Source organism: Cucurbita maxima, unplaced genomic scaffold (assembly GCF_002738345.1).
Source record: "Cucurbita maxima cultivar Rimu unplaced genomic scaffold, Cmax_1.0 Cma_Scf00013, whole genome shotgun sequence".
Lineage (NCBI taxonomy): Eukaryota > Viridiplantae > Streptophyta > Magnoliopsida > Cucurbitales > Cucurbitaceae > Cucurbita > Cucurbita maxima.
In genome coordinates, this window is record NW_019272029.1 from 1044607 (window position 1) to 1055136 (window position 10530).

At 38.1% G+C, this 10530-nt stretch overlaps 1 protein-coding gene across 2 annotated transcripts; it reads right to left on the reverse strand.

Moving 5' to 3' along the window:
- Nucleotides 1-1574: 1574 nt before the first annotated feature.
- Nucleotides 1575-6685, reverse strand: LOC111488348 (transcription factor PIF1-like). 2 transcript variants are annotated; one of them, XM_023136048.1, is made up of 9 exons: nt 6345-6685; nt 6134-6257; nt 5285-6056; nt 4978-5076; nt 4796-4861; nt 4640-4705; nt 2628-3053; nt 2460-2538; nt 1575-2323 (listed from the first exon to the last, which is right to left on the reverse strand). In XM_023136048.1, exons 2-9 carry the CDS (start codon nt 6238-6240, stop codon nt 2319-2321), a joined length of 1620 nt encoding a protein of 539 aa, XP_022991816.1. In that variant the 5' UTR covers nt 6241-6257; nt 6345-6685; the 3' UTR covers nt 1575-2318. The 2 variants fall into 2 exon arrangements, with proteins under 2 accessions (XP_022991816.1, XP_022991815.1); XM_023136047.1 differs by having other exon boundaries at nt 6134-6685.
- Between the last annotated feature and the right edge of the window lie 3845 nt (nt 6686-10530).

Here is a 10530-nt window from a genome sequence, read left to right on the forward strand (position 1 = left end):
TATCACATATTTGATAACTATTTAATAAGAAAAATTGAAACTTACGTAAAGATGTTAAAATGACCAAAATACCCTTCTAGGGTTAGATTTTGACTTTTAATTTTTTTCGAGTTTATGAAATTCTTTAATCATTTGAATGTAACCATCATCTTGAAATTCGATCTTAAAGATCCTCAATAAAATCTCATAAATTAAAATTAAAAAATTAATTATGGTCGGGACTCGAGTATTGAAGGAAGAATCACGCGATAAAGCTTGTAGATTTATACCTATAAAAATTAAAAACCCAATTACCCGAAAAGGAGAAAGAAAAAGAAATGGCCAAATTCAAAATTATTCCTTTATTTCTTCTTCTTCTTCTTCTTTTCTCACAATCCTTGACTCCATCTTTGTGTTCGGAGACCAAAGGAAGTGTCTTCCCTGCCTTTATCCGTTGGCATGTGACCGTCACCAATGGCTTAAACGGGGCGGTAGCGATGTCGGTTCATTGTCGATCACAAGACGATGATCTCGGCCTCCACACACTCCCTCCGACCGCCGATTTCTCGTGGAGTTTTGAGGCCAATTTCTTCCACTCCACACTCTTCTGGTGCCGCCTTCAGAAAGGCGACGGAGGCGGAGGCAGCGGCGGCGATGAGGCAGCTTTTAAGGTGTTTTGGCACGATGCCCGGTTGTTTGAGAAATGTGGGTGGAAGAACTGCGTTTGGATCGCCAAAGATGATGGCATTTACATTAAGAACTTTGCCAAGGGGATTGATGAACTTAGTTATATATGGGAAGGTTGAATTGAATATCAGTTTTAATCCATTTTTTGTTTGTTTTTTTTATTTTATTTGGTGTTTATTCGTCTAAATGTTTCAATTTGGTTGCTCGTGTTTTAAATAATAGAGATTAAAGTAAGAAAACACTTGGAGTTTTGATGAGAACTGGAATAAAATTTTTAGATTGGGCAAGTATGATATAAGTCTAGAAAGTTGACCTAATAAATATACAAAATTAGCTCGATTAGCATTTTTTGCTGGCGTTTGAACGACAAATGGTGTCCCTCTTCTTGGACATTTGAATTCACGAGTACCAACAAAGGACTAAGAAATTACCCAACCTTGTACATTTCTAACACCCACAATTGTATTGTTGAAACTTGCTTCAGCCTTTTTGTATGTGTTGTCTCAATAGCGGAAATCAAAAGTCAAAATTTTGATAGATAGAGATCCCGTAAAAACTTCTATCGAAGAATGGGCTAGACGTTTTGCTAACCCATCCCTTTTAAATTTTAATCTTATACATATGCCCCATAACACGTAGAAAATGGGGACCAACAAGAAAAACTATTCTACACGTAAGGGCAAATTAGTAATAAACCAAAAAGAGTAGTTCGTTCACTTTATTCCTCTTTATTCTTATTTTTTTTATTAAAAAAGATGAGTATATAATTTTTAATTATTCCTACATTTTCCAAAAATAATTACATTTAACCAAAATATTTTTTATAATATTTTTTAAAAAGATTTCCAGAGATAGACATCAATTTGAGCATAGTTAAATTAAACAACGACGCCTAAGGAATAATAATAAAATAAAAAAGTTAAGAATTTTTATTGCATATGAAAAATGTCACCTTCAATGGTTCCATACCAAAAACTATTCCCAAATAACAAAAAATGTAAATATACCAAAAATGACCCTAGTTCACACTTACATCTCCTACAGAAGACCTAATCTTTACAGTGAATTTGCTCATCTTCCACTTTCAGACAACATTGAAAAATTCAGTGGAAAAAGCACAGAAGCTTGAAACAAGTTCAGAGTTCATATTCCAAATGCAAGTGGAAATGGCTATGAAACAAGTTCTATTATGATGGAGGAAAAGAATCTTGAATATCATGCAGTGGGAACCATGGTCCAGGAGGAAACATGGAAATGGCTCTCGAGTTTGGAATACTTCGACCACCCCGACGACAATAACAACCACATCAAGTTGGATCTATCAGCATCAGCATCAGCATCCTGGACCCGACCCGACCAAATGCAAACCAATAGTTTCGTGTAAAAAGAAATTCTCTACTTTCTTTCTATCACAATCTAACAGAATCACAATTCAGGAAAAAGACTAGGATGCCATGAATGATCAAAACAAGATCCAAAATGCAAAAGGGGTATAGATTTTTATTTACAGGGACGTGGTTGGTTGTTACATGTTATTTGCGAATATATATCGTATTAGCAAGCAGCGGACGGGCATGTTCAAAGCTTTCGACGCTGTAACATGCACCAAAACTTGCCCAGAAAGTGTTTCTTGAGTCCATGCATTCAAAATATTAACCTACAATATGTGAAAGACGAGTAAATAACAACGATGTGAACCGAACTTATTTCGAAGTGCAACTAATCTATGGACAAAGAATCATACAACCAACTGAGTATTTTGAACTTACAAAAAGATATATGAAGAAGTTTACCAGATTGATGATTTTCGTGGTTTTCAGGAACCCGACTCGTACCTGGCCGGATCGTATTCGGCTGAACTGGCTGATGATTCTGTAAAAGGTTAAGGTTCCAATTTGCAAGGTTGATAATCTAACACGCTGAATTTCAATACAGAATGAAGGTAACATGCGAAAAAGTACCTGCAGAGGCTGTGCCATATGGAATGGCATCTGGTTCGAGCTAAGAAACTGCTGATATGAATCGGGAAAACCCGAAACTGAAGGTGGGGTTGCATTTTGTGTTCCAACTGAGTTAGCCATTGGATTGAGTTGATTATTCGTCGCTTGAGCTCGAGATTGATCGCTGTCGGGAACAGGAGACATTGCGAAGGGAGGGAGAGGGAATCTCGGGCCCATATGAGCTGCTGCTGCTGCTGCGGCCGCTCCAGCTTGCATTGGCAAGTTTGAACCAGCAAGGAGATTATGAAATTGCATCATTGGTCTATTCATGCCCATTTCCATTCCCATCCCCATCCCCATCCCCATTCCCATCCCCATTGGCTGTGGCAAGTATTGCTGAACGCCCGGGAACATCATCGGCATCATTCCACATCCCATCGACATCATCTGGGTTATAAACAGTCATTGCTAAAGTTATCTAGATGCATCAGCTTATAATGTTTAAGTGCTAGACATTGACAATAATGTTTACTAATATGCCTTGTATATGTATATGCAGAGAATTCACAATGAACATCTACCAATCTGAGACGTTGAAATGAAGCAGGCAGAATCGCTGCGAATATGTTTTATTTCCTATTCGCTCTACCATCCCTTTGTGAGATCCCACATTGGTTGGAGTCGGGAACAAAGCATCCTTATAAAGGTGTGGAAACTTCTCCCTATCAGACACGTTTTAAAAACCTTGAGGGAAAGCTCGAAAGGAAAAGTACAAAGAGGACAATATCTGCTAGCAGTGGGCTTGGGCCATTACAAATGGTATCAGAGTCAAACACCGGGCGATGTGCCAGTGAGGAGACTGAGCCCCAAAAGGGGGTGGACACAAGGCGGTGTGTCAGCAAAGATGTTGGGACCCGAATGGGGGTGGATTGGGGGTCCCACATCAATTGGAGAGGGGAACAAGTGTCAACGAGAACGCTAGATCCCGAAGGGGGGTGGATTGTGAGATCCCACATTGGCTGAGGAGGAGAACAAAACATTCTTTATAAGGGCACTAGAACGCTGGGCCTCGAAGGGGGTGGGTTGTGAGATCCCACATCGGTTAGGGAGGAGAACGAAACATTCTTTATAAGGCCACTAGGCCACTAGGCCCGGGGAGGGGGGAGGATGTGAATTGTGAGATCCCACATCGGCTGGGGAGGAGAACAAAGCATTATTTATAAGGGCACTAGAACGTTGGGCCCCGAAGGGGGGTGAATTGTGAGATCCCACATCGGCTGGGAAGGAGAATGACGCATTCTTTATAAGGGCACTGGGACGCTGGGCCCTGAAGGGGGTGGATTGTGAGATCCCACATCGGCTGGAGAGGAGAACGAAGCATTCTTAATAAGGGCACTGGGACGCTGGGCCCCGAAGGGGGGTGGATTGTGAGATCCCACATCAGTTGGGGAGGATAACGAAACATTCTTCGTAAGGGCACTGGGACGCTGAGCCCCGAAGGGAAGTGGATTGTGAGATCCCACATCAGCTGGGAAGGAGAACGAAGCCTTCTTTATAAGGGCACTAGGACGCTAGGCCCCGAAGGGAAGTGGACTGTGAGATCGATGGAGAGGAGAGGGCACTGGGACGCTGAGCCCCGAAGGGAGGTGGATTGTGAGATCCCATATCAGCTGGGAAGGAGAACGAAGCCTTCTTTATAAGGGCACTAGGACGCTAGGCCCCGAAGGGAAGTGGACTGTGAGATCGATGGAGAGGAGAACTAAGCATTCTTTACAAGGGCACTGGGACTTTGTGGATTGTGAGATCCCACATCAACGGGAGGGAGGAGAACTAAACATTAAACATTCTTTATAAGAGTGTAGAAACCTCTCCCTATAAAAGGCGTTTTAAAAACCTTAAGGGGAAGTCCAAAGAGGACAATAGGCCGTTACAGTTTTATTGCTCTAAATAGGAGACATTTCTGATTCATACATTTCCTTATACCAAAGTTAAGCTTATACTTGCATCCCTAAGGAAGAACTCAAAGCATGTACCTGCACTTGCAACTGAAGAGTCTTCAAGTACTCGATCGCTTCATCCAACATCGAAGCCTTATCAGTCTGAAAATCAATAGGGAACTGAACTTAACTTTGCACATTGGAAAGAAAGAAACATTCAACTGAAAACCACAACGAAGCTAAGCAACCAACCTTGTTGCATCGAGGTATGAGTTCCTGTAAAGCCTTCATCTTCTCGTTTATCCGATCCCGACGTCTCTGCAAGTAGAATTGCAATATTTCACTTCACATCCAAGAGTAAAACAACACTACCAAAAAGGAAACATTTGCTTGATCACAAGCATACAATAGTACTAATAAACTCAATCGCGCACCCTCTCCGAGAGGTTGTGAACCTCGGCGGCACGAGATCGCTTTGTCGATGTCGACCCCTGCATTTGCCTCTTCAGATCAGCAGATTCGTAGTCAACATCCTAATGAAAAAGAACATTAGCAAATCACCCCAGAACTGCAAAACAATACATTCAGCAATTATCTGTGGAGCTTTCAATGGCCACTGTTCAACCACGCATTTCAAACAGTTTGATTTGATGCAATTCTGTTTCATATGATCATAGTGATTTTTCGTTAAAATACTGATGAAGTGTAACAGTCTTAGAAAAGGACTAAAGTTTTGTTTACATCGCTTTGGCACTCAGTGTCATCGAGAGCTCTTCCCTTTCGCTTCCGGTCATCGGCAGCAAGTTTCGGACAAGGGGGCTCGGCGCTGGCGCTAGAGTCGCCGGGAGACGAAGTGATAGTTATTTCACAAGTCGTCATCTCTTTGTCCCCAATGCCATCGCCACCGACCGACGAACCTCCGATTCCACCGTTGCCGCGAGAGGTCTCGTACCGCACATCACCACAACTCACCACCTCCACAAGCTTCCTCCTCACCATCTCCGAAGCCCTAGAATCCGGCCCCACAGACGGCGTGTCACAAGAATCAACCATCGTCGATTCCCGCACCATGACCTTCGAATTCAATGGCTCCGATTCGCCCGTTGCTTTGTTCCTCGAGGACTGCATAGAAGTCTGCGCTTCAGGAATCCGGCTGGGAGGAATCGGTGGCCGCGGTGTGAGAGTGACCGTCGCTGTTGTAGACGGTCGGAGCTCCGGTTGAGGATTGGCGCAAAGAGGAACAGAGATGGCGGGAAAGAGGAGGTCGGAGCAGAAATTATGATCCTCAACGAGAGGATAGTTGAGCCAAGCGGCCATTTCATCTTCTTGCATAAAGAGTTCATGAGGTTCCTCCAAATGAGCCGACGGCCGGATCTCTCTCACCGCCGCCTGATCTTGCGGAATCGAACCATCGAATTTGGACGGCGGAGATTTACGGACCGTCCTCTGGTTCTGGCTATGTGTCACCACTTGACCGTTCTGCCATAGCAGCTCCACCACGTCATCATCCGGCCTACGAATTTCAAACTCTCAGTCCATAAAAACAAAATAAAAAACAAATCAACAAATAAATCTTCAAACAACGCTTACAGAGACGATTTTCTCGGCCTGGTTAAATTAGAGAATGTCGGGAGAGAGAAATCGTCGGCCATTTCAAAATCAGGAACGCAATGGTTCATCCTCAATCTTCCGACCATCAATTACCTGGTGAAAACTAAAATCACAGAAACTTCAAGCTTCAATCGACTGAGAAGAAACCGAATCGAGACAGGAGGAGGAAGAAGAAGAAAGAGCCACTCACAGAAAAAAAGAAAAGAACAATCCGCCATGGATGAACACCATGAAAATAAGAGATTAGATGATATCCAAAACCAAACTCCTCCTCAACAGTGAGCTTCGAAGTGAGCACAACAATGGCGTATGTGAAAAGAAACTTCTAGAAAAATTGTGGATAGAAATGGAATCTTATCTTAACAGGTATTTGAGGAGATGGATTATGAAGAATTAGGGTTGAGGAAGAATGGGGAAGGCGGCTGGTCCTCCTCCGGCAGCAACAATGGCGGAAAAGCCAGAGATAAGGAAAGCGTTTGTAAAAATGGTAATAAAAAAGGGTAGGGAAGACGACCTCTATCCAATGCTCTCTCTCTTTCCCGATGTTTATGTTTTTTTCCTTCCTTTTTCCCTTTTTACCCTCCTAATTTTTTATATTTTTTAACTTTAAAATGCTAAAATTATTTTTCAATATTAATTTTTTATTTAATCATTTTATTTTCATTATTTAAACCAGACATGTTACGATTTTAATATTTAAATTCGAGAAAAACTATAACTAACTCTGAAACAGTAAGATCCCTAACATAACGTTGACTTAGAATGGGTAGTCATCAATTCAAATTTCTGTCTATTTGGAGATTCTGACATGACCAGTGAGTTCATATACCACAAAGTTGTATTATCTGTTTTTTTAGAAAGAAAACATCAATCGTGCCCCGTTATCTCTTTTGCATAGACAATGCCAATAGTACACATAAATTCAATAAAGTGCGTAAAAGTTGGATCTCGATAGCAAAACTTGGTTACGCACCGTCACTTCAAGAGAGAGAAATTTGAAAATTAAATCGAAAGTTGAAATCACACCTATGACAGCCTCACAATATCAAGTCATGCAGTAGTGTGAGATCTGAGATCCAATGTTAATTGGAGATGGGAACAGAGCATTATTTAATAAGGGTGTGGAAATCTCTTCCTACTAGACATGTTTTAAAAACCTTGAGGGAAAACCTGAAAAATGACAATATCTACTAGTGGTGGGTTTGGGCAGTTACGTGCATCATCTTTATCATCTTTATTGTTGTGAATAATTTCATGTATAATATGTTGTTCTCGCATAAACAAAAGACAAAATGTCATTTTCTAGGGTTTCGTCTCATTAATTAGAGATAGGAAAATAAGCTTGTTTGTACACCATTGGTGTTCGTATAGATTTTTATTGATATCTCACAATTTAATTGGCCTAAGTCAAATTAATTTACATTTATCTTCTCCGTGGATCAATAGAATTTTGAAAATTGTTATCGTATCTCGAGCCTTATCTTCATGACTTGTGCTCGAGATCTCTCAGCATCGTTAATAGTTTTCTCTTAAGGAGGAAGCATTCGTCACTAGAAATTACGCATTGAAACTCGATTTGTCGCTATACTCGCTAGTAGGTTCAATCTAGACCGACTGAACCTAGAAATATGACATTTATGTTCTAAGATAAGTATGGATGGAGATTCGAGACACGTGAGAATATTCATAATTTTAAAAGTAATTATATTTTATACTAATTCATATGGTTTATGAATTTGTGTGAATTTAAATTCGGTAATTATGAAGATTAGCAGGTGTTAGTAAAAAAAAAAAATTAAAGATTGAGAATGCCACGTGATGGGTTTAAATGGAAACGGACAATTAACGGTAAACCGTCACTATAAGGATTAATTAAGAACCAATAAACATGCCTCCATGTCAGCAAATTAAAAATAAAAGCGAAAAGAAAAGGCTTTCCTTATCCCACGTCATTTCTAGGAGCGTATTAAACACGCGCTAATTATGATGTGAAATGACAACTATTTTTCCCACTAATTTGAGTGGACCAAAATAGATAAATTTTATTTTATTTTTAATTAAAGAGATAATTTTTTTATTTTAAAAACTAAATATTTTTGTTCATTGGGAATTGGTGGCCACAAAATTAGGAGTATAAGTAGACAAAATAGATAAGCTTATACCCTATCATTTTCAAATATGGCATTGCACTTATTACAATAATTAATGATTTACAATATATATATATATATATTATATTATATGTGAGGCTCGACTCCTTTCTCTGAGCCATCGAACAATGCGACACTTTAGTCACTTTTGACTAAACCTTCAAGACTCACTAATGGCTCTGATATCATGTTAGGAATCACAAATCTCCACAATAGTATGATATTGTCCACTTTGAGTATAAGCTCTCATGGCTGAAAGAGACCATATATGAATGAAAATAATATTCAAGATATAATAATTAAAAAATGTTTATAAGAATTAATGATTATTATTTACCCGAGCCATAAGAACCAACTTATGAAATTAAACCAATATTTTGCCTATCTTATAGCTTCGAGCCTATGAAGCCTTTTATGGATCATGTTCCCTAACCATGCTCTTAAGTGGACCTCCAAAGTCCAACCCATCTTTTCATGTTGATTTGGGATTCTAAAGCCTCAATCATTCGGTTTAGGAGGAATTCCGCTTCGATGAATGTATTCTTCATGACCCATGTATGTGTCGTGTTTTATAATTGAATAACATATACTACATTACGTTTTATGCAATCATATATCCAAGAACCCAATCCGACCCACCTTAAACTTTTTTTTTATTTCATTAAAATTCATGACATCGTTTATAACAATTTTTTTTTACATATAATAAATATGTCATGCATGTAGTAACGTCTCTATTTTATTAAAAAATAAGGTCACGAGAGGTTGGTGAGTAAGGTAATATGAGAAAGATATTGTTGTCGAATGATTGTCGATGGTGGGTCGATACATTTGGTTGTTTCTCACATTTTCCCCCTCTCTACATATTGTTTTGTCCCTCTTCTTTGTAGCATCTTTAAGATTATCTTTTTGATAAATAAAAAATAAAATTAAGTTTACCATGTGACACGTGTTGCTATTCTAGTGGCGGAAGAAATATATATTCAGAGGAAAGATTAAGCTTACCACGTGTCATCTCAACACACGTTTCGTCTCCTGATTGGACCGAATCGTCAAACTTGTTTTTGTCATATCTTTTTTATTTTTAGTGATTAAAAAAATATATTATAATTATTTTTTTCCAACTCGAAATACTAACCTTGTTGTTAAATAAATGTAAGTCTATTATTATAATTTAAACTTATTTAATTTAAGATTAAATGCTAAAAAGTTAATTAATAAACTCAAAAATTAAAAATTTATAGATAATACTGAATGTTCAATAAATTAAATATATTTTTTAACGTAATAAAATAACTAATATAAATATATTTCATGTACGACTTTTTTTTAAAATTAATTAAATATTAAAAAAAAAATAGTGCTGCAGTTGGAGTTCCCAGACAAAGGGGAGAGAGAGGGGTGGGATTAAATTGGTGGCAAGTGAAGGAAATGCCAAGTCAGCCTTTGGGTATCCACGTGTACGTGATTACGTGTTGCCTATTTGGCTTTTTTTGGGAAACTTTTTGGGGCAAAGGAACTGTCTCCTCTTTGTACTTTTAATTCAGACTCTGCGCTCTTTCTCTTTTTTCTCAAAATTAAATATTATATTTCAATTTTATCTTATTATCTTATTATTATTATATTTCAATTGACTCAACTTAATTAATTATTTTGAGTAAATAAAAATATATTTTTAAAATTAATTATAGTTGTTCGAACTATAATTGATTTTAATAAATCAACCGACTTCTAATAACACTAAAATATGGGAGACATACTGGTTGACTAGTTTTAAATAGTTTATATAAGTCGAATGCAAACATATCTAATCATAATAAAATGTTATTCGAGAAAGGGTAGGAGAATGCAAAAGATCATGATCAAAGTGCTCGTTAGTTGCATTGGAAGACTATTATCGTATTTTTATTTGTATTTCTATGTCACTTTTGTAACAACTCAAACCCACCACTAGTAGATATTGTTTGTTTTGGCTCATTACGAGTTGCATATTTTCGTTCTTCTACTTTAAAATGACATCTTCATGTATATGAATAATAAATGTGAGTCGATCTAGAGTTTTAGATAGTCAGGTTGTTACATTACGAAATATTAGGGGTGTTTTTTATTAAAGTTATTAATAATTTTAGTTGTTGTCGTCAAATATGGGAAGAACTTCAATCTATTTAGTTAGTGATTTGAAAACTACAAACATAATAGGAACATAAGTATAGATGTCTCATCTTA

What these genes read in the sequence shown, in the direction of transcription:
- LOC111488348 (XM_023136048.1), bottom strand. Translation starts at nt 6,240, where the DNA reads ATGGTCGGAAGATTGAGGATGAACCATTGCGTTCCTGATTTTGAAATG. An exon ending in TCATACCTCGATGCAACAAG is followed by an intron (nt 4,706 to 4,795) that starts GTTGGTTGCTTA and finishes ATTGATTTTCAG; the next exon opens with ACTGATAAGGCTTCGATGTT. An exon ending in ATATGGCACAGCCTCTGCAG is followed by an intron (nt 2,539 to 2,627) that starts GTACTTTTTCGC and finishes AACCTTTTACAG; the next exon opens with AATCATCAGCCAGTTCAGCC.